Here is a 25,427-nt window from a genome sequence, read left to right on the forward strand (position 1 = left end):
ATGATGCAGGTCATACATCATGTAATGCTTAGGGAGGCGAAAAACAGCTTTTTATGGGGGCTTGGGAGAATAGTTAAATGTCCCTTGTAAGGACAGTTAATACTTTGGAAGGAGCAATTTGAAAATAAATATAGACAAATGTATGTGTAAATATAGATATAAAATTTGAAAGAGCATGTAGGACATTTTAAGGGTGTATTTGATTTGCAAAGCAAATAGATTTCCAATTTAGCAACCCAATTTAAAGCTATCGATGCTGAGGCAATAACATTTGGACATTGCACAGGGAGGGAGAGCTGTTACCACGGTGCCTGAAGGCAGCTCTGCTCGAGGCAGATCCCGTTCACTAACAGCCCCCAGTAGGCAGAGAGCGGTGGAGAAGCAGGAAGATTTATCCAACCTGTGCTGCTCAGGAAACACTGGTGCCTAATGCAGACATAAGTAAGATACCGCTGACCTTATTACCGCCGTGGCCATGTGGAACTTACAGTATATCACAGCTGTCATGAAATGTACAACAGGTAAGTGAGGACTGAAATTAAAGCAACAGCACTTGTAAACAGTAACTGACATCGCAAGGATGGCAGCTATTGTTGCTTATAGGGGGCAGTTTTATTGATCTGTACCAGTAAATGCTCTATTTTAGTCTATAACTGGGTGAACATATTATTTTAAACATGTTTTTCAGCTGGGAATTTGAAAATAGAAATAATTAAATAAATAAAAAATGTAATGAAATAAAAAATAATAATCAGATAACAGATACATTTACACTTGCAATGATTTAAATATATGTATTTTCATGCAGCAGATTAACTGTACAGTAAGTAAAATACGATTAGATTTTATTATTCACATCACTCTCCATTTTGAGAGCAAATCCATTTTCTCTCTTTCCCCATTTTGTTTGAAGCAGCTGCCAGGTATGGGGACCATATCCGTAAGAGTTAACAAATTACATATTTGCCCTTTGAGGACCCATCTGCTTTGTGTAGAAATAACATTTTCCACACTCGTTCCCGCTGGTTGGCATTTCGGGTTCAGAGAACCACAGCAATCAGGACTGGATTGATAATATGACTGAATGCCTGAGGTGAACTAAAGAACAGAGGGATAAAAGAAAATCAGAAATATGGAAATACACTTTATTATCATCAGACTGTACTTGAACTGTTGACTGTAATTGGAGCAATGCTGCGGCCTGTTTGCCGGGTAATCAGACAAGTGGTTCTGCATACTGAATGGACTCGCACACTAGTTTTCATTCCACACTCTCAAATTAGGAAAACAACTCTCAAAATCAATGAGGTCTCCTTAAGAAACCAAATGGCTGAGCACACTCGGCTTTTAAGTGGTTCTCCTGCTTTACTTGGATTTAGTTTTAAATGTGATGCTGAAAATTAGATTTAGTAGTCTGATTTGTGGATAGTGTCCCTAATGTTGAGTCATGTCTCAAGTTCACAATTTGTCCATCAAGGTCTAGAAAGTCATATGTTTCCTCACTTCATCTCCCCCCTCATGCCTGAGAGAACACGACGTCTGGCGAACTTTGGAATGCGAGGCAAAATTAAAGGGTCGGTTCACCCAAATCCCATTTCTCACTTCATTTGTATAAGTTTCTATGAGAGAAATTGTCGCTGTGAACTGTTCCCAATGATCTTAATTGAAGTACTGCCTTTTTTGAGTTGAGATGGAATAAATTGCATGCATTTAGAATTAAAGACAGTTGGCTGCTTTTTGAAGTCTCTGTTGTATGACAGACTTGTACCAGATGTTTAGTGCTATTTGGTGACAGCGACAGCTACTGAAACCAAAAAAGAGTGTGCGTCTTGCCACCTGCTTTTCATCCAGCTCAAAATGTAGTTGATGAGTTTTTGCATTTGCAAGGAAAGCAGAATATTGCTACCAAGTTTATTAATAATATCCTCTCTAAAAAGAGGCCCAACAGCAGTATAAAGGTAGGTTTCAATTACAGGCCCTACACAATGATTCTGTTTGCTGTTTATTGTTAAATGACAGTGCATCTTTTGCAGACTTCTTTGAAAGTTGCAGGATAGGCTTGATCCACTGTCCAAGGCATTTAAAAACCTTATGGTATTGATCCTTGGTGCTACAGTACGTCTTAGATGTCCCTCACTCGTCTCTGTTGCATTGTGAAAGGACAGGCCTCATTTACTGGCTAGAGTTTCTTCATTAGCATTCGAGGGCAGTGGACACATGATAGGTCAGTGTCTTCATCCTCCGCTTCATCTCCCTTATCATCTGACATACAGCCAGAGGGTAACAGCAATACACTGTGGTCCAGTCCTCACACACACTTCCCTGCGGATAAAAATGCGGACAAGCACACACACACACGTACATGCAAACACACAGAAAAGAAGCACACGTGTAGAAACAACAACACAGCAGGAACACATCCAGGACCATTAGGTGCATTACATGAAAAGACATGAAAAAAACAAAATTCACTTGCACAACTTAAAAGTGAGTCCAAAAAACTTTTTTTTTTTAAGTCTTCTTATTGGTGTGTTCAAGGACGCACACTCACCCGTATCTTGTACCGCTCCCTGATCCCAACCCGCATGGCAAAAGTGGATCCCGGTAGCAGAGGCATGCATAGACATTCTCCATACTGGTGAGCTAAACTCAGGTCTAAACAGCACGGCACCAGAGCCCCGAGGACACCTGCAAGCACAAGGTAAGCACAATGTGTGTGTGAGTGATGTGTGTTTGCTTGTGACGGACACAAATCCCTCTTAAATCTTTTCTGAGATGCAAGACAACACTGTTTTCGTGTTACATGTAGTCTTGTCTCCGCAGATGTCAAACAGGCCAGTGCTCCAGTCTCCTCCCGTCTGTGTGATGGTGGTGATGGTCGTCGTCGTGATGCCGAGGCCGGGCTGTGTGAGTGCTGGGTCTGTCACTGCAGGGACATTGTTTGACCTCAAGTCATCTTTACTTCCTGTGGTGAAGCCCCCAACTTCCTCCTCTTGAAACGCTGCCGCTGAGCCCCGGGTGACTGACAGCCTTGGTCTGAAATTAGATTTTTTTTTTAATCATATTTGTCTTTAGATGGAAGGCTGATAAATTCATCATGGCTTGTCAAGCCTCTAACTGATAGCTTGCTGTAGGCTTAATGTTAAATGAGTCTTAAATTAGAAATTAATTTTCCTGTAAGCAGAAATTGCTTTTGTTTCATTAATTTTTTCTAGAGCAGCATGTTTTGTACTCAGCTGGCCTAATATAAAATGATTCACTATTATCCCACTAATATTATCCTACCACTATTTATGATACATGATTTATTCTTGCATTCAAGTGTTTAAGGCCTTCAGCAACACTTAAATCACCACCACATTTTTGTGAAGGCAAAATAAGTTAGAATGCAGCAATAATGGATTCAAGAAATGTTAGTGTTTAATTTGTATCATTTATCATAGAGACATAACAGGAGAAAAAGATTAAGAGGAAATGAAGCAATACAAAAAGAAAAAAAAAAGAAACAGAATAAGATAAGTGAGCTGTTTGCTGTGATTCCATTGTGCTCAGTGGTGACAACAATGTGTACCGGTAGTGACAAGAAAATGCACTTACTGGTGTGTGACTGTCATCTGCTCCATTACTAGGAGCTACTGGCATCCAGAGAGGGCTGAGGCGAGAGAGGACAGGGTGAGCAGAGAGTCAGCAGGAATGAGGAGGTGGAGGGGGAGTGACACTTCCCCAGTGAGAGGGTGTGTGTTGGAACAGATAAACCAGCAGTCGAATGGCTCGGCCTAGAAGCTGTGCGACAGAGATAAGTCTTGTAGTTGCCTTCTGTCTGTGACTTTACTGCGTGCCCCCCGCTAATGCAGCGAATGCAAACGGGGCAGATGCACATCGGGCCGCATGAACATGAATGTCTGGCATAAAATAATCAGATGTGAATACATTCAAACACTTTAACACGAACCCAGCAGCAGGTCGGAACAAGCCGGAGTCTTGTAATGATTACAAGAATTGTAATTTACTTATTTAGAGGAGTAGGCTGAAACAGCACATCTTAAACGTGCACAAATATATGAGAATTTAAGTAAAAATGATGGATGTCAAATAAAAGCTCAAACACATTACATCAATTCTAACAGTTTGTTTGACCTATGATATTTAAAGATTAGCTTAATTTACCAAGAAAACAACAACATACGATCACACTTACCAGCAGACAGAGGCAGAAACACAGACTCGCGCAGTAGAGAGCTAGGAAGTGAAAGATGCATTTTTAGAACCAAATAAATACACTCATGCATTTCCTGCTCTGACTTTGACCTTTAAATTTAGACTGATGGTGTGTGTGTGTGTGTGTGTGTGTGTGTGTGTGGGGGGGGGTAACAGAAGAAAGAAGTGAGGAGAGCTTTACGTGGTGGAAGGACATGTAGTGCAACCATCGTGGGTTGAGAGGCCCAGACAGTTCACTCACATTCACAATGGGTGTTAAAATTGGGAGAAACATAATTTACTGCATGAAAGCGGACGCCTTTCTAACCCTTCTCAGGATAAAAAAGGTAGCCTATTATGGTGTCATTAATTTGTAGGCGATGCATCAAAGAAAGAAGCATCAAAAGGATTACAGTTGAATGGAATCCTTGAAATAAAAAGAAACGCCTTTCTGAAAATGTTGCTGATTTGCATTTGATTATCGGCAGATGTTTAACTGACAGTGATCCCTGTTGGAAAGTCGTTCTACCAAAAGCCGTAGAAGCAGTGAACCGCAGAGCCAAACCCCTGGAACAGTTCTGAAATCAAAAAAGATGTGATAGATACCTTAAAAGTATATTCAGGAAGAATTGCCTTTTAAAACACAGGAGCATCATCAGTGAAACATGACTGACCTGGATTCAATCACTTGCAAGTTGAGCTCCAACACGGTATCCTTTTTCATGTAAGTCGGTTTTACGGTATTTCGGTTTCAGCTCTTAGGGTTGTTGCCTTCAGGTCAATGAAACGCTCCACATATGCTTTCCTGCTGGGACTTGTTGCCAGGCAACCAGCGGAGACAGAAGGTATGCGGGCCCCAAATCAAAAAAAAGAGCAGGTTTTCACACGCTGGTTTCTGCCCGAATTAACAAACTATACATCCAACTTATCAATTTTTATTGAGCTTTAGAGGTGCTGGTAGGCAAATGTTGTGACCTTTGGAGAGCTGGGCTAGCTATTTCCAGTCTGCATGCTAAGCTCATCAGAAGACTGCGCACATTACAAGATTATCCGATTCCTCACCATCTACACTACAGGGACAAACATCCAATGGCTTCAGCAAAGCCATGACTCACACAAGCCCTATTCTTGTGGGAAACAGTCGTCCTATTTATTTCCTGCGAAAAAATTAAACCGCATGGAGAGGGTAGCGAGAAACAATAAACAAGGAGCCTGAATATTTCATAGGTTTTTATTATTTCTCTGGAAAGCACAAGTGAGACAAGCACCATCCACCGCTAGAAAATAGGAAAGCTGTCTGACAGGATGACAAAACATGAGGGAATGATATGCCTCACCTTCAATGTAAAACACAGCAGGCACATTACCATCTATATGAAAAAAATAAAAATAAACAGGCATTGAGGAGGATGCAGGAGCAGTCGCACCATATGCTGTTGGCTAGGACATGGTGGTAGATTTTTGTTTCGTCCCCTTCAGAAAAAGCAAAGAGTGTAATTATATAGATTATTTATTGGGCATCATATCAAACAGGAAAAAGAGTGACTCATTGAGAAAAATAACGAGATTCTACTTAAACAGACGATGAAAAGACGGAATAGAATAATCCTGGTGTTATCCTCAGATACAAAATCCTTAAGGGAAAGTATAGGATATTTTCAAAATTGCTTATTTTTTCACACCATTAAAGAACCCTAATTTTAGTACCACAGATCCAATATCCTCTGACTTTCCGGGGGATAGGGTTGACCCTGAACCATCATTTTGTGCAGACCAAAACCAGATCCGGATATACTAAGATTGTACATGTTTTTGTAGGAGGACAGAAGCACTCTTGAGGTCCCATTAGTTTCAGATGCTCACTGAGGTCGCCTTCAGCAATGAAAAAGGTGCACAACAATCTGTCACATCCACAGAAACTGAAAATGAATTATAAAACACAGATAAATGTTTGAGTCACTGTTCTATGGCTTTGGGTCAAAATTACCCTTTTTGTTGCAACAATTAATGATGCATTTGAACCTTTCACAAATAATCCACTGCTGAATGTGCCAACATACGCTTGTGTGTGTGTATGAGAGATAGAGAGCGAATGTAACTCTAAAGAACCAGATAAACCAGAGAGTTCCCGATGTCCACAGTGAGGCCGTTGTCGGCCAGAGTGACCCTCTTCTCCTCCAGGTTGACGTTGAACACCGACTTGTTGGAGATGGCCTGTTTGCCTTGTTCCTCGTGTCCCAGGACGGGCACCCGGCGGGGCCCCAGCACAGGGTCCTCGTACCTCATCAGCTTGACTCTGGACAGATCTGGTGGAGGGGAGGCAGGCAGAGTTAGAAAGGTGTGAGTGAGTGAGTGAGTGAGTGAGTGAGTGAGTGAGTGAGTGAGTGAGTGAGTGAGTGAGTGAGAGAGAGAGTGAGAGAGAGAGTGTGTGTGTGTGTGTGTGTGTGTGTGTGTGTGTGTGTGTGTGTGTGTGTGTGTGTGTGTGTGTGTGTGTGTGTGTGTGTGTGTGTGTGTGTGTGTGTGTGTGTGTGTGTGTGTGTGAGAGACAAAAGACGGAGAAAGAAAGAGGGTAAGGGATGGAAGAATTACACAATGAGAGGGCAAGTGTTGGAGGTGAGACACATAGGAGGTATGAAATGATGGCAGGGAAAGAGTACAGAGACTGTTAAAGGTGATCGGGGTAGTGAGTGATGGAGGAAATGGAGAATCAGAGCAGAGAGGGAAGATGTGGAGGAGGACAAGAGAGGGAGGATGGAGGATCGGTTTGAGTAATGCCGTTTTGAACCCTCGATACAATACAAGTTTGAGACACTTCTACATTGTCTCACTTTTCAGAACTGGAGGTTGATGAGAGGCTTCCAAACAAAAACCCACAAAATGATAATAAATTCAAATGAAGTTATGCGAAAGTTGATGAGATGGAAAGCTGCTAAATTCATGAAGATTAAGAGTAGAAAGCACTGCGTTGTGTCGAAGTGATGTTTGTGAAGAGAATGTCACAATTTTGCAATCACATTGCTTGGTTTTGGATATAATGATGGTTAAAGTCAAATTGCAAACTGCATTATGTAAAGAACCGGTGCCTGTCGACATTGCTCGAAGAGTTGGCTTTAAGACAACGGGGGAAACATTGGATTCACGGTCTGGAAGTACACAGTTAATTGATCATCATTTAAACTGCAAGCAGCCACTCCCTTTCCCAGTGGTGCACAATGATGGCAGATGGGAAAGACTGGAAAAAGGTTGGTAGGCACAACACGGGTCAATCGCGCCAGATTCGTCTGTTGGACATCAGTAACATAATATGTTAGCTGAGCCACCAAGACGTGAACTAATTTATTCCACGAAAAATGTGAAAACTTTGTGCACAACTTTGACTCAACGGTTCAAAGAAATGTTTTCATCGAAACAAGATTAAATGTTTCCATCCTATTTAGATTATCACCTTCATTCTTGTTTAAACAGACCTACTTTGGGTTCCTAACCATAGTTTGTGAATTTGTGCTGTATATCCATTTATCTTACTCACCTTTAATGAGTCTGTTGACCTTAGCTAGCCTACGGATGATGCTGTCTCCGCTGTCTCCCTGTCGGATGTCAACCTTTGTAGAAAACTGCCCGTTGCACGGCTGAGGGTTGACCAGGGACACACACACGCCAGGCTGGGGAGATGGAGGCACAATACAAATGCACAAACACTCAATTTAATTGTTGATTTGAGTGTGCAAACACATATTTTGTTCATCTGGGAAACACAAACCCTCCTGCAGAAGGGATGCACACAGGTAAACAAGCACCTACAGAGATAAACACATAAAAAGAGGAACATGTTGCCTCTAACAGAGACTCACACACATGCAACCTGCTTTAAGAGCAGCCAACACAGCCAAAAGCATTTACCTCTGATCTGAAAACACAGAATGGTTTCCCCGGGCAACAGTCCTCCTTCACTTTGTCGTCAGCCTCAGACGCAAACAAGATGTCGATCTGTTCCAACTGTAGAGGATGTGAAAAAGAAAGATTATCAGCCGAGATCAATCCGCTAACGGATAGTGTGTGTGCAGGTGTGTTTGGTGGACTGACAATCAGAGGTGGCGTTAATCTGGCTCCCGCAGAGATCAGAGACACAACATCTGGCTTTGTCGCTCACACATTCCAAATCGGGGAAGGTATTTCAGTTTGAGACGGCACAGAGTAACAGTATTGTAAACTAGTTAAACACAGGAAAGAAAGAAGTAACAAAGTGGCCATAGGAACGTCCTCATCCACATCCGCAGCATAAACAACCACAGACCATCCACAAGACAGGTTTCAAGACTGCAGTGTTAGTTTCTCAAAATACAGTTTTAAGGTTCAAATCAGTTGAGCCACATTCGTAGAGTTATGTTTGAGAGGTAAGTAATACATCACTCTTTTTCAGTCCTACATCATAAAGCATATTTTCTCCATCAGTTTTTCTTCTCTGTGGCAGCTTATTTTTTAGCTATGATCTATGCGAAACATTGGAAATGGATTCAGGGCATTAGTTTGACGTAGATTATGTGGACTTTTCTTTCTGTGGTTAAATGTGTGCGGGTTTGACAAAAGTATCTTAGGGACTCAGGTTTTACTTTCAACTCGGCTAAGCCTCTTTGCAGACAAAAGTATTAAGAGCTTTCCTGACTGACAACTGAGCTCAGGACGGTCTCGATTGACTTTTGAAAAAGTAGCAAAAACTCAGCTTTAAAGCGGAGGTATTTTTGAGGAAACCAAAAATGCTGCAACTGCAGCATTTGCAGTTCGACATTGTGACGACAAACAGAACCTAATCGAGTGAACGTGTTCCGTTTATTGCTCACATTTGAGAGCATAGTGAATAACAATGTACTGCTAGAGAAGATTGTTGCTGCTTATAGACGTAGACCTGTCAGGCGTGTTTTTAGGTTGGACAGACACTTTTATGTCATGTCTGATTTTAGAAATGATCCCCAAACATACCTCTAGAGAATTGGTTAAGTAGACCAGATTTTCCATCAAAACCACCCGCTCATCAAACTCCAGCTCCAGATCCAAGACCCTTGGCCCGTTCTTCTCCAGGTTCTCCTGCAGAACCCAAATAGTCAGAATCAATCATACAACATGAGCACGAATGATGGACGTGAACCTTTCCTGAGGAACCAACAGGAAGTTAACGTTGCTAAATAGAACAAAAACTAAAACAAACAAGCCCACATTATGGAGATAAGATAGTCATGCTAATGCTGCCATCATGAGACAATTAAAGAAAAATAAAGTTTTTCTAATATTTACCAACTTGTCATGCCCAAATGTATTTAGTGAAGCTGGTATTTGATCAACAGAGACACCTTAACTAGACGTGATGGAGTTTGCAATATGATAAGAAAGAAAAATTGTGGACAAAGACAGACGTGCTGCCAAGCTGAATAGAAATATAAAAACATTTTCAAATGTTTATGAATGTAGCAAACATACATAATAACAAGCAGAGACAGCCTCTCAAAAGCATGTTTTGTACTCTTTCAATCAATAGACCAAGAATCCCAGACATTTCTTTGGAGTTTCAATGCAACACTGTAGTTCAGACAATATTGGCTACAGTGTGGTCATTGTTCAACACAAAGAGGAATAAGAAAAGAAAAGAAAACGGCATTTGATACTTCAAGTACCAGGACCACAAAAACCAAACGAAAGATAAGCCACTGTGAGCAGTTTCTTAGGTGGTAAACAAAGTCAACTTGAACAAGGCAGAGAAAAAAAAAATACAACACAAAAAGGAGCTAAAAAGGCAAATATGTGTAGAATACTGACATTAAATGAATAATAATAAAAAAGATGAATATGCACTAATAAATTGTCCACGTTAGACTTTTCAGAACGGACAGTATGTGCCTTAACACAGACACATAAATGCTCCTGCCTCGCCCAGATTTACCTTGATCATCGCTACAAAAGGCATGACTCTCTTCATGTATTTCTTCAGGTCAGGCAGGGCTCCCAACTCACTCGCGATCACTTTGTTGTCTGGAAGGGCTCCGTTGTTGCTCTGGAAAGACAAAAAACAAAGCTGGGTAAAACATACAGCCGACCAGGAACATAGACACAGAGAGCTGTACGAGGTGAACTACATGGAATACCTCAAGTGATCATTTCAAATACAAGGGCAAGTATTTCAGTGCATCGCTGTGACATGGACCATTGTGCTTTCAAATGTATAAAATTGCAAAAGTATGTCTGAATGTTGTTTGTTAGTTTGTCACCTTGTAGTGCTTGCCGAGCAGAGATAAGGCACTGTGCTGCCATGGAGGGTAGCTCTTGGCAACATAGATGGTGCAGTGGGAAGGCTTGGCTGGGGGCTTTGAGTCGCCTTTCTGTTGGGAAGAAAACAGCAGAAAAAGAGGAGCATTTCAGATTCATCTCGTGAAACCATAGTCAGGTACAGGACTTTGGTTTTGTCGGAGGCCTCAATCAGACGTTTGGATGGCTCCAGCCTGGGAGAGGTTAGGGTAAGAGGCCCAATTGCCAATAAAATCTATCTGCCCCCTTGACAGAAATGTATGAAAACAATATTATTATTATGATAAAAAGTGCCTTTTCCTTCTCCCCCCCACCTCTTATCCTTCCATCTTGCCTCCATGGCAACAAAACATTTACAGTAAATCAATAACCGCGGTCTGGAAGTCTGAGATATCGGCTTTTATCGGTTTTAAATCTTGTCAATACTTGTTTCGCATATTTTTCCCCAGCTGCCTAGAGACACTTATCGAAGATCCAAACTGTTAACAAACAACAGACTAACTTTCCTGCTGTGAGCAGAACACAGACTAAGGTATAGTTTGGATTTTTTGAAGAAGAGCTATATAAAAAAAAAGGTACTTTGAGTATTTAAAGGGATAGTAAAGATAATTGTAGTCATATAGCCCAATATAACAAATAACCTTAGACCTGCCATATACAACACCGATAATCAATAAATGGAATGTGTCAAACTGTGAAGTACAGACTATTGAAAAGGGGATTCCTACATATGTTGTATGCATGGTTAAAACAGGGTCAGTGAAACTGGCCTGGGAATAGAAAATACATAGAGCAGGATTCAAACAGACCTCATTTATGTTCAAAACATAATCTATATGCACAGTCTTCCAAATGAAAATGTATGATAGTCAGTAGTAACAAACTCTTTTATACTGTTTTTTTTTTATAATCCAGTTCCATGTAGATAAAATGCATAGATCTGTTAAGCTCCAAGTCAAATTAATTAATCAAATTAAAGCTTTTGATTCATGATTCAGAGTAAAGAAGCAGATTGTAAGCAGATAAGATTAAAAGCTATTGAATCTCACCTCTACTCGCTGCCTGATATTTTCAAGCTGTTTTATTGTTTTCTGCCTCATTGTGCTCTTCAAACAACCATGAAACTGTTTAACAACACTTGAGGCAGAAAAGATTTAATGACCAAACTTAATGCACTTTGAGATGAAGTGTTGGATTTTATAATAACTATAAAAAAAGAAAGCAATCAATTGTGAAATCAATATTCATTTTCAGAATTACTTTAAAAAGCCATTGCAGCAGTGAAGTACAGTGAAGCGTGTGAAACATCACGGACCCCATTTCTTACTTTGTTTTTGGGAGGCTGCATGTAAGCTTTCAGTCTCAGCCGTAGGTCGTGTGCGGTCTCCATCAGGTACTGAGAAGACCGGATCAGAATCTCATCCACTGGACCGGCCACAGGCCATGACGCCTTCATCAGAGAACTGGTCTGTTGGGAGAGAAGACGCACGTCAACAAGTGTTTTTTCTGGCGGCGAACAGGTGTGTGCCACCGTGTCCACAGAGTGCCTGTTAGCTCTTTAGCTAACAGTGCTGAACACATGATTGGAGAAAACACCATCGCTTAGCAACAACAAAAGCCCCACAACCAACCGAATTAAAAAAATAATCTCCAGAGCAGCAGCAGCACTCTTTCATATTCATAAAATCCAGTGTTAAAAATATTCTCGTCTCTCTGCTGTGCTGTTGGGAGTGAAAAGCCCAAAGTGTGAAGACGCCAACAGAGGGAATGTGTGTGCGTTAGTAGTTTCACACGAGAGTCAGTGATGAGTGGATAAAGTGCAATTTCAGACCTACAGCACATGAAGTATGGTATCTTTTCTTGTTGATCCCAGGTGTATCCATGATTGTAAATGAACACAGGAAGATAACTGCTTCTTTCACACAGCATTTCGGTTTTACTTGCAAGTACAAAGGGGCGATAAAAACAAGGGACCGATGGGACGAGAGGATGGAAGACACATTTGAACCCACAGTCAAAGCAAACAACTCGGAACATGAAACCCACATTATGAGGCCAAATCCATATTTCCTTACCTTGCCAAGCAGACCCCAAGTGTATTCACAAAGGTGTGGGCAGATGGGGGCCAGCAGCAGAGTTTGCATCTCTATGAACTGGAACACCAGGTCCTTGTGCATGCCTTCTATGGCAAGCTCACGATACTTATCTTTGGCTGCCTGCACACATAAACAGTTTTACGCTCTTTGTCACGTTATGGTGTTTCTAAACTATCCTAGACACCATCATTATTCCAGTGAATTCACCACATGGTCAGGATGAAATTTGAACCATCAGTCATGTTGTGTTCTCTCTACTGCAGTATTTTTGATATTATAAAATGCTTACGGAGCATGCTTGTCTTTAAACGTGCATTAGAGAGCAGTTTTATACAATGGATATTTTATTTACCTGGAACTCAAAAAAGCCACTCTTCAGAGCCTCCTTGTACATCATCCTGTCATAGTGCTGCTCCGTCTTCAAGATGCCGGCATTCATCTCGCTAGACAGACGGGACATAAAATCCTTACAATCAGTTTGCCGAGCTAGTAAACCATTCACTTATTCAGCGCTGGAAAGTACACAGTCAAAAAGGGCAGGATGCTCCGAGGGAACCATGCAAACTCTGAAGGACTTGCCTGGTTTCATTGAGTGTATCTTAACTATACACTAAAGTGGATATAGACTCCAGATGAAATTGAGTAGTTCATTATAAATGAAACAAACACAATAGATTATTCTCTTAATTGATAGTTGTAATAACAATTTCTTAAGATTGGCATTTTCTCTTTCAGACAATTTATAGATTTAACAATTGAAAAAAGGCCATTATTTCAAGGCCATAAATCCATTTATTTAGCCCTGTTTAATGCGATGTCCTAAGTAATTTATGAGAGCTCTGCAGTATATCTTGGTACCTGCAATACCACGCCGTCTCAATGAATACTTGCATCTACCTGTCAAAGACCCGATCGTTGAAAGTGTCTGCGGGTCCCGTCCTCAGGTTGTTCTGGTTGGCGATCATCTCCTTCACCCACTCCACCCAGGTGTAGAGGCGCAGGATGCCAGCGTCAGCCATGGTCTCCACGAAGTTGGCGTCCTCCACCGTGTCCCCAGCATCGGCTATAGCCAGACGCATACCTGACAGAGGAAAACGCACAGGTGTGTTAAAAAGACAGACCCGGTGCAATAGAACTGAGAAATTAACTATGAATCATCTTCACACCAGAGCAAAAACCTAACATGGCCAATGCCTCCATTCTCATCAATGCTTTTGTAATTTTAAGAAATTAAAAAATTAAATATTTAACTGTATAGGTCCCTTTAAAATCATACACATTCAAACACTAAACATAGTACTTCTTTTCTCTTCTGCAAAATACTTCCGAGTTCAGAGGATTTGCGGAAAAGTCCACAGTCTGAGAAAACTTCAAATACCCAGCATACATCACTCCAAGCTCTTAGACAGGAAGTCAACTGAATGCATCTATCTGCTGTCACTCTATGTCGTTTCTTTTACTTCCACAGCAAGGCGGCTTCTAGAGACACAACAGACACATCTATCTATTATTCAGCTCGTTCACAACATAAAAAACACGCAGAGTAGAAATAAAAAAAAAAAGGATGAATCAAGTAATCCTGAGGCATACTGAGGGCAGGAGGGATACCGGGGTTAATCAATGTCTCTACCAGGTATAGATGAAAACACGGCTACAACCAAATAAATCTATGGAGATGAACAACACTAGACTCAAATTCTCCGAGATGGATTATCATGAATCATGCCTCACGAGACCCCCCCCCCCCTCCCAAACATAGGGGTTTTGTTTTAAGATACATTTTCACTGAGCATCAAGTCTCATTCTTGGTCTCATGTCGTCCTCTCAAGTTCCTATAAATATTTGATTCTATATTTTTCTCCTCTGTATCTCGTCCTGTGGAGAGAGCATCAGAAGGTACTGACTTTCTAGAACGACGATCATGCAAATACATCATTAATCTCGATCGATTGGGACATTTCTATTGAAATAATATAAAGCTGCTGGACCTCAATAACTTGCTTTTGATGGGGAGATAATGTTGAATATGAACTGCCTTACCATTACACCTTGACGTAAGCATCCACCCAACTCACAAAGCAAGTAATCTCCGTCTGTCTGTCCTTCACATATCTCTGGAGAACAGCTCATCTGATCTGCATCACCTCCACTAATTAAATCCATGCTCCACTTGATAACCACAGAGGATACGTCAAAGCAAGTGACTATAAAACGGCTATTTGGTAATGAGTGGATTTCACGACAATGGTTTCCTCTGAAGTAGAAGTACACTGTAATTTAGTAGTATACAGATGAACTGCATATTTGTGACGTGCTTTGGTGGCCTTTGTAAGTGATTTCAGGGTACAATGAGTTAGAATAGTGGATATTTGGGCCCCGGGCAGTTGCCTTCCTTGCCTAACAGCAAAGTTTGACACTGAGTGTTTTTCCAACGATGTTTCTGACTGTAAACTTTAGTCTATTCTTGCCGTAGTGAAGCTGGCGCGAGCAGGTAAAGCACAATGTCGAGTGTGAAGTTGATTGTATGTGCAAGCTGCAACTAGCAACACCAAATGCCAAGCATTCGGCCCCATCTGAACCGGCATATTTTAAACGAGCACTGCATTCATTATACATTATTGCAGAAACTCATTACTTAAAGTGCAATAAAAGGGGTCTGATGTTTACTATAGCTCATAGCACCCAATAACAACACCTCAACTATCTTATGAAGATTGGGCGTTTTCTAATTATCTTCAGAACAGGATAATAGATGCTCATATTATAACCAAGAGTAACGGTCCATGCACGAAGAAAACACTTTGAAATTTGCTCAAAACGTACACCTGATGTGCTTTGTCTCCCGCGTTTCAGTGAAACATGACACGAGAGAGTAAATGATCGCAAACAGAACACAGGAGGGAGATCACTCAAGAATAAAGTAAAGTGTACCATCGGCTGAGAACTTGTCAATGGCTTGACAGAGAGTGAGGAAGTTTCCAGTTGATTTGGACATCTGGCAAATAGAAAACAGATGTTAACAGCCAGAATCTTTCAAGCATGCCCACCCACACAAGTTCATTACAACACTTAGTGGAATAAACCATCAAGTCACAGACTGTTGGTGTTTAAATTAACAAAGAAAAAATCAACAGCACGTACAGTAATTTAAATTCTTAACAGCATCAAACACTAGTTAATTACCGGCACATAAGAAGGGATGTGTTTAAATACAATTTACAGCAAAATAGAATATTAATATTGTCATTCAATGTATCAATACCCCAGTCAAAATACCACATTATTTCTCCTGAGATTATAATCCTAATATCAAATTAAGAGATTCATATTAAACTTTACAGATTCATATTGCCCTCCATTCATATTTGACACACCTTTTCAGAGTTGAGGAGCAGATGTCCGTTGGCTCGCACTGCTTGTGGCCACTTACCACTGTGGACGGGAGAGAATGTTCTCATTCGTGTCATCTTCACCCTCAATATAATCAAGTTCACCCTAATCCAACGCCCACGTTTTAAAATCATTTGTTTTCCTTTCCAACACTGAATAAATGCACATTAAGGCTGGACCATTAAAATCATGACCATGATATCAATATGGTGTCAATATCAATTAAATGCATAATGCAATAAATCATTTTGATTTATACTTTTATTTTTTAAAAAGTTATAAAAATGATAGTGGCTTGAATATATTGTAAAACTGCTTCGTCCATCCGTCAATCGAGCGGGCACACTCACTTGTCTTTGGGCCACATAGCCACGTGGTTGTACAGGTAGTAAGACAGGTGGTTGGGCACCAGGTCTTTGCCGGACACACGGACGTCCACAGGGTACCAGTACTCAAACTCCCTCCTGAGCCTCTGGAGATGCTCTTTAGGGATCTCTGTCTTTGGGAAAGGAGACGTCTTGAAGAATATGAAGTCCCACACCTCTCTGGTCATCTGCTCCGGCCTGTGGAGCAAAAAATAAATAAATAAATAAGAGACAAAACGGTCATAGGTAAAAAGAGGGATGTATTGGGCGGAAGCAAGAGAAAGAATTAAATGTAGCATTTGACAGCGTTACCATTTTACCTCGGTTTTGAGAATACTTGAACGAACATCGAGCTATGAATTGATTTTTCTAAACCGTTTCTGAAATGCTGCATTTGTCATCGAGTGGACATTTTTTCTATTCCTTTCAGTTCATGGATGAACACCAAGCAACACATCGAACTCGTCTGCAAAGCAACGCCTTTCGTTTGAAAATATTACGTTTAGTTATTAAATTGGAGACTTTTCTCTCTCAGCCGACCCATCTCTATGGCTGTTTGAAGGCAGAAAGACGAGGGAAGGAGAGGAGGAGAGTGAATCAGTTAGGGCTTAATCCTTGTTTAATCTAGTGTGTGTGTGTGTGTGTGTGTGTGTTGTGTCCGTACTTGATGCCCAGTGGTGAGGCTCCCTGTCCATTGAGCACACCTCCCTGGAGGAGGTGTGCTACGGTGTAGTAAGCCATGTAGATGGTGGAGTCTGATAGTGACTCAATCAGCCACTGCTCGTCCCAAGGCAGCCGCGTTCCTATAGTAACCAGGAGGTGTACACACACACACACACACACACACACACACACACACACACACACACACACACAAAAAGGCAAAAAGAGAGACACAAAATGATTAAGAAGGACAATTGTCTCCTCTGAGCTGACACAATCTCTTGTTGCGTTTGCCATCTCGTCAAGCCGGTTAAATTCTGGTGCCAAGAAAAACACCAACAGAACGGAATAAGTCACGAAGGCGTCACTCTGTAAGTCTTGGCAAACAAGCAGAGAAGTAAATCTTTTTATTGTCAAATAAACTCAACTACACTCAACCTGCTGCTTTGACAAGATAGCAGCAACAATTCCTCACTCGCTGATTTGCAGCCATTCCTCAAATTACAATTTTGGGAACTTTAAGGAGTGTATGGAGGGTGTGGGGGGGACACATTACTCAGCCAGCCTTATATGCACTCAAGTTTTAGTTTTTCCAGCGAGCTCCTATTGAGATCTTTCACCAGCTTTCGATGGTTAAAAACAAAATTACTGCAAGCTTGAGCTGTAATTTAATTTTTGCAAGCGAGAGCAACATTATTATGAGACCTGAACAACATTAAATATCAAATCTAAACGTAATCAAATAGAAAATAAACGCACCTACACTTGCACACATTCACTTCTCTGTGATCACTTTATCAAAATACAAACTTGCGTCTTTACTTTTGAGCTTTCAGTGTATGAACCAGGTTTGTTGAAATTGAAGTATGTTTTGCTTCCACAAGTGAGACAGAATTGAAAGAAACAAAAACAGCAAATCACCAACTATTTTTGCGAATCTTTGAGTTGTGGACAAAGCAAGACATTTGAGGACTTCATTTTGGGCATTTTAACATTTGTCATAGTTTTCTGACATTATATAGACCAAACAACTAATTCTTCAGATTAATTGACAATGACAACAATTGTTAGTTGCAGCCCTAAAAGAAATCTGCACAACCTGCACCATGTAGTACAGTCATGTAGCATACCAGTCTGTCTGGTTGGTGAAACGTTACGCTTCATAATCTGAAAATGTGTGGGGAGATTTCTACAGTAGGAGTCTACAACAGGCCAAGACTACTGCACAGCGTGCCAGCTGGCCCCCAGTCTGCATCTATTCCTGCATGAACAGAAAGGCAGACTGTTGCTAGGAGCTTTATCATTGGTCCTCTGTCTCCATCTATAGACCAAAAACATCAGTCCTACACTACTTACATAAAGTCCTGTTCATCTTTGGCTGGTACAATACAAGAAACAATATTACATTTGAAATAACAGAGTTGTATATGTTATATTAATATTAACAGTGGCTGCAGTCATGACCCAATCATGACCCAATCATTCACACACAAAAACCCAAGAGATGAACGCTCACCGAGTCCGTAGGTACGAGAGCAGGCGTGCTCCTGTAGCCAGGCCAGAGTTGCCTCAAAGTTTCTCCTGGTCTCTTCACAAAATCTGTGTAGTGTAAAATAAGAGCATAAAACCACAGCATATCTAGGTTTTTAGACTTTGGCACGACTAGATTTGTTTTCATTTGTTTTGTACACTCCATACTAGATTGTCTAGACCTTCACAAGAGGCCCTCACAAGCATGGACAAACAGTGCACAGAGCAAAATAAGATAGGGAAGGGAATTCGGTACGTCAGAGCAAAGGTCGGTGTCTTACGTCTCCAAAGGTTTGAGGGCTTCATTAGCCTTCTGCTTCCACTCTGCATCCCCGTAGTCCAAATACCTGGAAGACACATTAGCATGCTGCTAAACAAAGAAAGCCCAAATCGCATGACTTTCTACGCTTGAAAATGCAAACCATCTCTGATCAGTCATATTTTGTCATAAATTAAAAGTTTTGTTACCAGAATTGACCAAAAAAGCCTAAAAAAACCCCCCAACTAGTTCTATCACACTACCATGCAGCTTCAGATCCACGCTAATGATTCCGTCCCGTAACAAATGAACGCACCTTAAGCTTTAAAGTATAAAGATTTTTGTGTTCAGAATTCACGAGGCACTCACCACTGATCACAGAGAGCCACCACACACTCATCAGCGGAACGCGACATGACCTGTTTTTCTGGCTCCATGTAGATCATGGCCTCGCCCTGTGATAAAGTGGTACAGAGCCAACATCATTACAGGTAAATACAGATCAAACCTCTACCATACAATGAACTCTAAATCAGAATGTAAAGCTGTTGAATCACATGTTATTTCAATGTACTTTATCTTGATTTCTTTTTGCATAATAAACAAAGCGTCTTACCCTCTCTACCATCATCTTCTGGATGGGTTTTTTGACGTCCTGGACCTTCTGCCCCTTGTAGCCATCAACCAGCATGATCTAAGACAGGAATTCAGTCACAAACATTTCATCCACGGTGATGCAATTCTTTCACAAGTTTTGACAGTTTAGTCCACAAGAAGTGGGTCATGTCTCTGCAGTGCACTCAACAATCACACGTTATCATTAACTGCTCAGCGCGATGACACATAATCAGTGTATACTGTGTGTGTGTGTATATATATATATATATATATATATATATATATATATATATATATATGAGATGTACTGCTGAGTGGCCCCCTGCAGTGTCTACATTTAAATTCTTATTTTGTTTAAATGCACAATCAGATGACAGCAAAGGTTTGACTGGACTAATGTCATGATATTGTGACAGGAAAAATGGGTTTAGCAAAAAAAAGAATTAAAAATTCTATGCCCATATCTGTGTCTGTGTGTGTGTGTGTGTGTGTGTGTGTGATCTACAAATTCAGCTTGCGGTTATGCAGAGTTTTTCACAGTAGACAGAACAAAACTCTCTGAGGGCAAGACGTAGCTGATAGCCAGTCAATTAATAATTGAGTCTACCCTACCCTTAAGTTGTGAATCACTTGTTTTGTGTCTTGGAGATAAATCATGCACGCTTCAAACCTAGTTAAATCTAATTCATTTTGCTGACCTATGGATGTACCCACTAAGTGGACTCACCCCTTCATAGAATCCCTTCAGGTAGACTTTCTCCTTGGCCTCGGCCAGCTTCTCCTTATCATTCTGGCTCTGGATCTTCAGCTCATCACACACCAAAGGAGCCGATAGGTTACCATAGCCTGGTATGTCTATGATGGGGATCTGACATGTGCACACACACATATATATAAAACACACACATTAAGGCTCCATCGACCATCTTGGACTGAATTTGTTCAATGCAACGATCAAAGAGATCAGCTCACCGGCTCAAAAGGCAACACCATCTTGTCCTCGATTCCATACTTCTCCCGCAGAGCCTGTTGGAAATGCAAACATTAAGAGCAACCTTAATCAAATGCAAAAGGTGGTGCATGCTTAAACAATGGATGCATCTTTAATGAGTTTCTTCCTTAAGAATTAGGGATTTAGTCCACCTGAAACATGTCAAAATCTGTGTTTCCAATTTACACTTTAAGTTTTAGATGTGCTCTGTCTTTTGTGCTTCTCTGCATCAGACTGCACCTGAGGTATAAAGGCCTCCTGAATGGCAGCATAGTAGATATTTCCTCACCTGTTTCTTCTTGATGTCTCTGAGAGCAGCGATGTCATCAGGAGCGTCAGAAGGCACGCTGGTAACTATCCCCGTACCTGAGAGAAACGTTGACAAGGCAAAAAAAGGCCAATACTTAAAATGTATTTATGAGCAGCAATCTCACTGTGAGGAGGGGAAGAACAGATAAACCTGATCTGAAAACTGAAAAATGTCACCGGCCTCTCGCATTGCTCTCCATAACCCTTAAAACCATCACACACTGGGCACTTATTCAGGCTATTTTATAAAACAAACCTCAACAGGACACATGAAGACACTCAGACAAACTACAGCCCTCGAGCACCACAGACCAGAAAAACAGAAAGTACTGACTTCTAACAGAACAGAGGCCCTCTGGGTGCAATTAGATTGATTTAATACATTTACAAATGTTCTCCCTCAGGTCAAAAAAGCAGCCATCCTTTGACATCACAGCACAACACCGAATACATTCTATGGTGACCGTGGGACTTTTCTAAAAAGCTCCTCTAATTATATCGAAGACAAGGAAGGTTAAGGGATAAAGCTCAGTGCAGATTGTCTGCAGAAAGTAAGCACCTTAAGCAACAAATTATCTTTATTTAAAACGCAGACACATATAAATACATTGGCACATTTAAAGCAGCTGTTGAACTATTCACCAACTGTCGGATACATTTCACTCAAATTTAAGTTGGCACATAAAAAACAGAAAGAAAAGTGCCTCCACCCGAGGGTATTCTGACTGCTGTGAGTGACGCTGGCAAAGAAACCTTTTAACGACGAAGCCACTTTAACCAATGTGAAAAATGTCTGCCTGCTATTTTTTCCCCTAACTTCTTGACTCCTACCTTTGTCCTCCTTGATGGTGAGCATGGGCAGAGCGTAGATGATCTTATAGGAGGTCAGAGGAGCACTCAGGGCACAGCCAAGGACGTCCTAGACAGAGAAAAAATGATGCAGAGTCTGGTTACATTTCCACTGTATGTTGTCCCAGGTAAAAGGAAAAGGTAGAGCATAAGCAATTCAAAAGGAATCAATTTTGCAAGTTGTTTGCGCCATGGCCTTGTGCCTGATATGAATTAGAATCATGTATTAGCAGCTGAAGTTAGTACCTGTCCCAGTATTTCCATGACAACGGGCACCACTCCATTCTCTTTGGTGAAGCCCTGGTAAGACATGTTCCTGGCAGACCTGCTGGTGCAGATGAAGATGTCCCCGCTGGTCGTCTCAAAGGCAACATACTTCATGTCGGGCCTGACCCAGCAGTTGGTCTGACCGAACATGGTCTCTGGTCTCAGAGTGGCAGCAACCAGGTAGATGTTTTTGCCTTTCATGGCGCTGTGGAGGAGGATAGCATTAGCGCTTTAGTTCAGCCTCAAATTACGAGTTGGTAGTATTGCGTTTATCAAAATGAGGATTATAGTTAAGCGCATGTAGTTGTCTGTGGTGTATACTGTCTGTTAAAAGTCAGTGTTTGTTATTTGTTACCTGCTATAAAAGACTTTGGACTTGAATTTTGCCGTGTAGGGTTCAACTATTTTCATCTTGATGAGAGAGTACTCCTGAGGTCCAACTCCCTGCAGGTGGAGAAAAATGGTAGTTGAAAGACAAAGAATAAAATACAGCTCTCAAATCATCAAAAATCTAAGTGAAAGACCATTTTAAAGGATTTGTTTTTTGTGCTATCGTCAGTAAAACAAACATTCGCAAAATGAAATATGTGGAATTTTCTACATCCCCAGTAAACTGCAGTAAGAGGCAAACATGGTGAGTCAAATAAAAGCACTAGTGATCCCACGGTCAAGTGTTTTGGATGTGAGGTGTAAGGTAGTGTGGTAAATTTACAGTACATTAAAGAACGATAATATAAAATTGTGAGAACACAGTTCCTTTTAATCTTTGCTGTAGGATTCACAATTGATCACATATAATCATATCACAGTTTTGTTTTTCACAACCGATACAATCTTTCATTGAGCCAGCTAAGTTTACCTCTCCTGTCTGCCTGTCATGGTCCATGCATGGCTGTCCATCCTTGGGGGAGAAGATGGTATATCTGCAGAGTAGTCGGGGACAATCACAATATATTACTGATCCCCTTTGCTTTTCCCCCATAGAAAGAAAATACATCGGTACAGGACATAGTTTTAGGCAAAACAGTTCAACTGATCCTGAACGCAACAAGGAGTACGACATTTACATCCCACATATTAGGGCACTTCCTACTTTCCTTATCTCTTTATTACCACCAAGACAGTGCTACAGAGCAAGTTAAACAGTCACATGGTAACTCCTAAACCACCTCACCTTTTGCCAAACGCAATCTTTTTTCTCTCCTTAAGTGTGATGAACTGCCACCTGACGAATGAGTCATAAAAGGGGTTGACATCGGTGGTGATGAATGAACGCCTCCAGTCCACCTGTGAAGTGATGACATGACACCAGGATTTAGGCACAATCCACTGAATGAATAAGGTGATTATCCTCAGAGTCAATTCATTCTGGTGAACTCTAGGTATCAAACAAAAAGATGACTCACTTTTATACCTCTTGACACATATGCTTAGATAATTTAGCCCAATGACAGTCAATTGTACACAATTATGTAAAAATAGTGTAGAATCAAAGCATATTGAGGAGTCATAGGTACAGAAACAAAACAAACTCAGATGTTTGCTAGAGTTACAATTAGTCACCTTGACTCCCATCAGTTTGAGATCTTTAACAGCCATCGGAGGAAAGTATTCCAGCCAGTGTTCAGCATGGGCAAACTTGGATATCTCCTGGTCATTGAGGCCCAGAGATCTCATAATGTCCCACTGGAAAGTGGCCGATCCGGATTTGGCCATTGCTTTACTCTAACAGAGGAATAAAATATAAAAAAATAAATAAGAGATGAAAAATATTGCAAACTGACACACCCTTTGTGAATCCTGAACTAAAAGAAAAAAACACTTGGCGTAATGAGCCATAGTTGTTAGTGGCAAAAACATTAAATGTATTGTTTTCCATCCCTATGTGGAAGTTGGCATCAGTCGGGTCCCTGTGATCCTTACCTTCTTGCCCTTTGCTTTGTCCTTGATGATGATTTCATCAGATGGCTTCTCCTTCTCCTCCTCATCCTCATCCGGAAACTGCGGAGGGTTTCCATAAAGCTCCATCTCTCTCTTCAGCTTGTCTGCACAGGCCTGGTGGAAACAATATGAATGTATGAATACCAGAAAGAAGGAAAAGGCAGTGTTTGTGAGGGGGTTGAAAATGCAGTAGTAATTGTTGAAATGATCAGCTCTATTTGCCTTCGCAACTACACTGAAAAGAAAACAACAACACTAACTTTGATTGGCATTCCTGTGCAGTGCAGCCCGAATGGGAAGAGGCATTTCTTCCCTTTCATGGACTGGTAACCAACAGCAAACTACGAGAAGAAAGTACAGCAGTGAGTCAGTGATCATAATCATCAATAATATGTCATAGGTGCAGACTAAATAAGGTCACTTTACTTGCTTTTGTATGAAAACTTACCTCACACTTTGACAAGCTGAACGTGTGACCGAGGTGCAATCGGCCATTCATGTAAGGGTAGGGGAAGGTAACGAAGAACTTGTTTTTGCTGGAAGGAAGAAAAAAAAGTTTCAGAAATATATGTAAAGGATTTCAAATCTGGTATCTTTTTATGAGCACAGTGCTGTAAATTGGGAAATAACACAGGGCAACCATTCAATGGCTCACTCTTGGTATGTTAACTGCACCAAACGACTGAATCTCAGAGCGTCACCTACACTTGCATAGCTAGTTTTTTTACATTCCTATTATAATACCTGTTAGGCATGCATCAGGAAGAGATCAGTTGAAGGAAGTACACCTGCAAAAAATGCTCTGGCATTCCCATGTACAGCAAGCTATGAATATTGCTTTCTTAAAAGATGGTCTTGCATTTCTGGCTATTCCTCGGTCAAGAGTGTAAAAGAGAGTGCCTGACACTTCTTGGAAATGAACATATGGTCCTTCCTCATGATAACAGATACTCACTTTGTGCTTTCCCCAACTGTTGTCGGTGCATCTCGTTCAAATGCCTTCTCCTTCTCCCATTTCTCCTGGATCTCTATCTCAATCTTTCTCAAGAAGTCCAACTTTGCTGTTCCCTTCCGCTCCTGGAACACAATGAAGTGCAAGATTATAGATCATTACAGAAAATTCAGTACAGTAATAGCTGCAATTCAACTGAATAAACATTATTTGATAACAACAAATACACTTTAAGGAAACTCTTAAGTGCCCGTGAACAAAATACAATATATTAGAATAAAAAACAGTGATTATATAAAAACTGTTCAACACATGTGTTCAAAAAGAAAAGAGCTGTAATCTCTGGTCAAGCTCAGACAGTTGACTCGACAACTAACGTTAGCTAGCTTATGTTAGCCAACTTAGCTACTTGCTACAGTAAGTTAACGAAACCACTTCTCACAAACCAGCATTAACCATTTTAAACTGTAAATAAATGGAGCATAAGACCTACCGTCATTTTGACCCAAATTATGAGCAATTAAGATAATTATTCTATTATTTAGACAGACGAAACAGTAGACGTAGTATCCAGTTTGACAAGACAAACCCACGCCACCGGTGCCTGGCTGACGACACTCACAATCAGCTTCTCGCAAAGCGTTCTGGGAAATGGAGTCCGAATAACTTTTCACGAGTGTTATTGTTACATATCTTGTAAACTAGG

At 40.9% G+C, this 25,427-nt stretch overlaps 2 protein-coding genes across 3 annotated transcripts; both read right to left on the reverse strand.

Annotated features, from left to right (window-relative positions):
• Window positions 1-779: 779 nt before the first annotated feature.
• Window positions 780-4,250, reverse strand: plac8l1 (PLAC8 like 1). 2 transcript variants are annotated; one of them, XM_068716453.1, is made up of 5 exons: window positions 4,199-4,250; window positions 3,598-3,652; window positions 2,804-3,036; window positions 2,552-2,688; window positions 780-2,322 (listed from the first exon to the last, which is right to left on the reverse strand). In XM_068716453.1, exons 2-5 carry the CDS (start codon window positions 3,621-3,623, stop codon window positions 2,194-2,196), a joined length of 525 nt encoding a protein of 174 aa, XP_068572554.1. In that variant the 5' UTR covers window positions 3,624-3,652; window positions 4,199-4,250; the 3' UTR covers window positions 780-2,193. The 2 variants fall into 2 exon arrangements, with proteins under 2 accessions (XP_068572554.1, XP_068572553.1); XM_068716452.1 differs by having other exon boundaries at window positions 3,598-3,783; window positions 4,199-4,228.
• A 1,164-nt stretch (window positions 4,251-5,414) lies between these two features.
• Window positions 5,415-25,320, reverse strand: LOC137876288 (leucine--tRNA ligase, cytoplasmic-like). Its single transcript, XM_068715730.1, has 32 exons — window positions 25,215-25,320; window positions 24,725-24,846; window positions 24,218-24,305; window positions 24,030-24,110; window positions 23,752-23,883; window positions 23,392-23,553; window positions 23,003-23,115; window positions 22,688-22,751; window positions 22,184-22,272; window positions 21,808-22,033; window positions 21,544-21,631; window positions 20,693-20,769; window positions 20,385-20,438; window positions 20,140-20,280; window positions 19,411-19,488; window positions 19,164-19,249; window positions 18,817-18,882; window positions 18,522-18,604; window positions 17,007-17,145; window positions 16,328-16,540; window positions 15,962-16,019; window positions 15,519-15,582; window positions 13,485-13,668; window positions 12,940-13,030; window positions 12,567-12,707; window positions 11,819-11,959; window positions 10,455-10,565; window positions 10,130-10,240; window positions 9,175-9,279; window positions 8,098-8,193; window positions 7,727-7,859; window positions 5,415-6,503 (listed from the first exon to the last, which is right to left on the reverse strand). Exons 1-32 carry the CDS (start codon window positions 25,218-25,220, stop codon window positions 6,298-6,300), a joined length of 3,549 nt encoding a protein of 1,182 aa, XP_068571831.1. The 5' UTR covers window positions 25,221-25,320; the 3' UTR covers window positions 5,415-6,297.
• Between the last annotated feature and the right edge of the window lie 107 nt (window positions 25,321-25,427).

This window comes from Cebidichthys violaceus, unplaced genomic scaffold (genome assembly GCF_023349555.1).
Source record: "Cebidichthys violaceus isolate CVI_PGR_0920_01 unplaced genomic scaffold, fCebVio1.0.p SCAF_20, whole genome shotgun sequence".
Classification (NCBI taxonomy): domain Eukaryota; kingdom Metazoa; phylum Chordata; class Actinopteri; order Perciformes; family Stichaeidae; genus Cebidichthys; species Cebidichthys violaceus.

Coding starts and splice junctions, on each gene's coding strand:
- plac8l1 (XM_068716453.1), bottom strand. CDS start 3,623: ATGGAGCAGATGACAGTCACACACCA. Junction 2,689..2,803: donor CTGCGGAGACAAGACTACAT/GTAACACGAAAA, acceptor TTGTGCTTGCAG/GTGTCCTCGGGGCTCTGGTG. Junction 2,323..2,551: donor GGGAGCGGTACAAGATACGG/GTGAGTGTGCGT, acceptor TTTTATCCGCAG/GGAAGTGTGTGTGAGGACTG.
- LOC137876288 (XM_068715730.1), bottom strand. Junction 10,566..11,818: donor TGCAGCCTCCCAAAAACAAA/GTAAGAAATGGG, acceptor TCTTCCCAACAG/AAAGGCGACTCAAAGCCCCC. Junction 9,280..10,129: donor CTTTTGTAGCGATGATCAAG/GTAAATCTGGGC, acceptor TGGGTTCTGCAG/GAGAACCTGGAGAAGAACGG.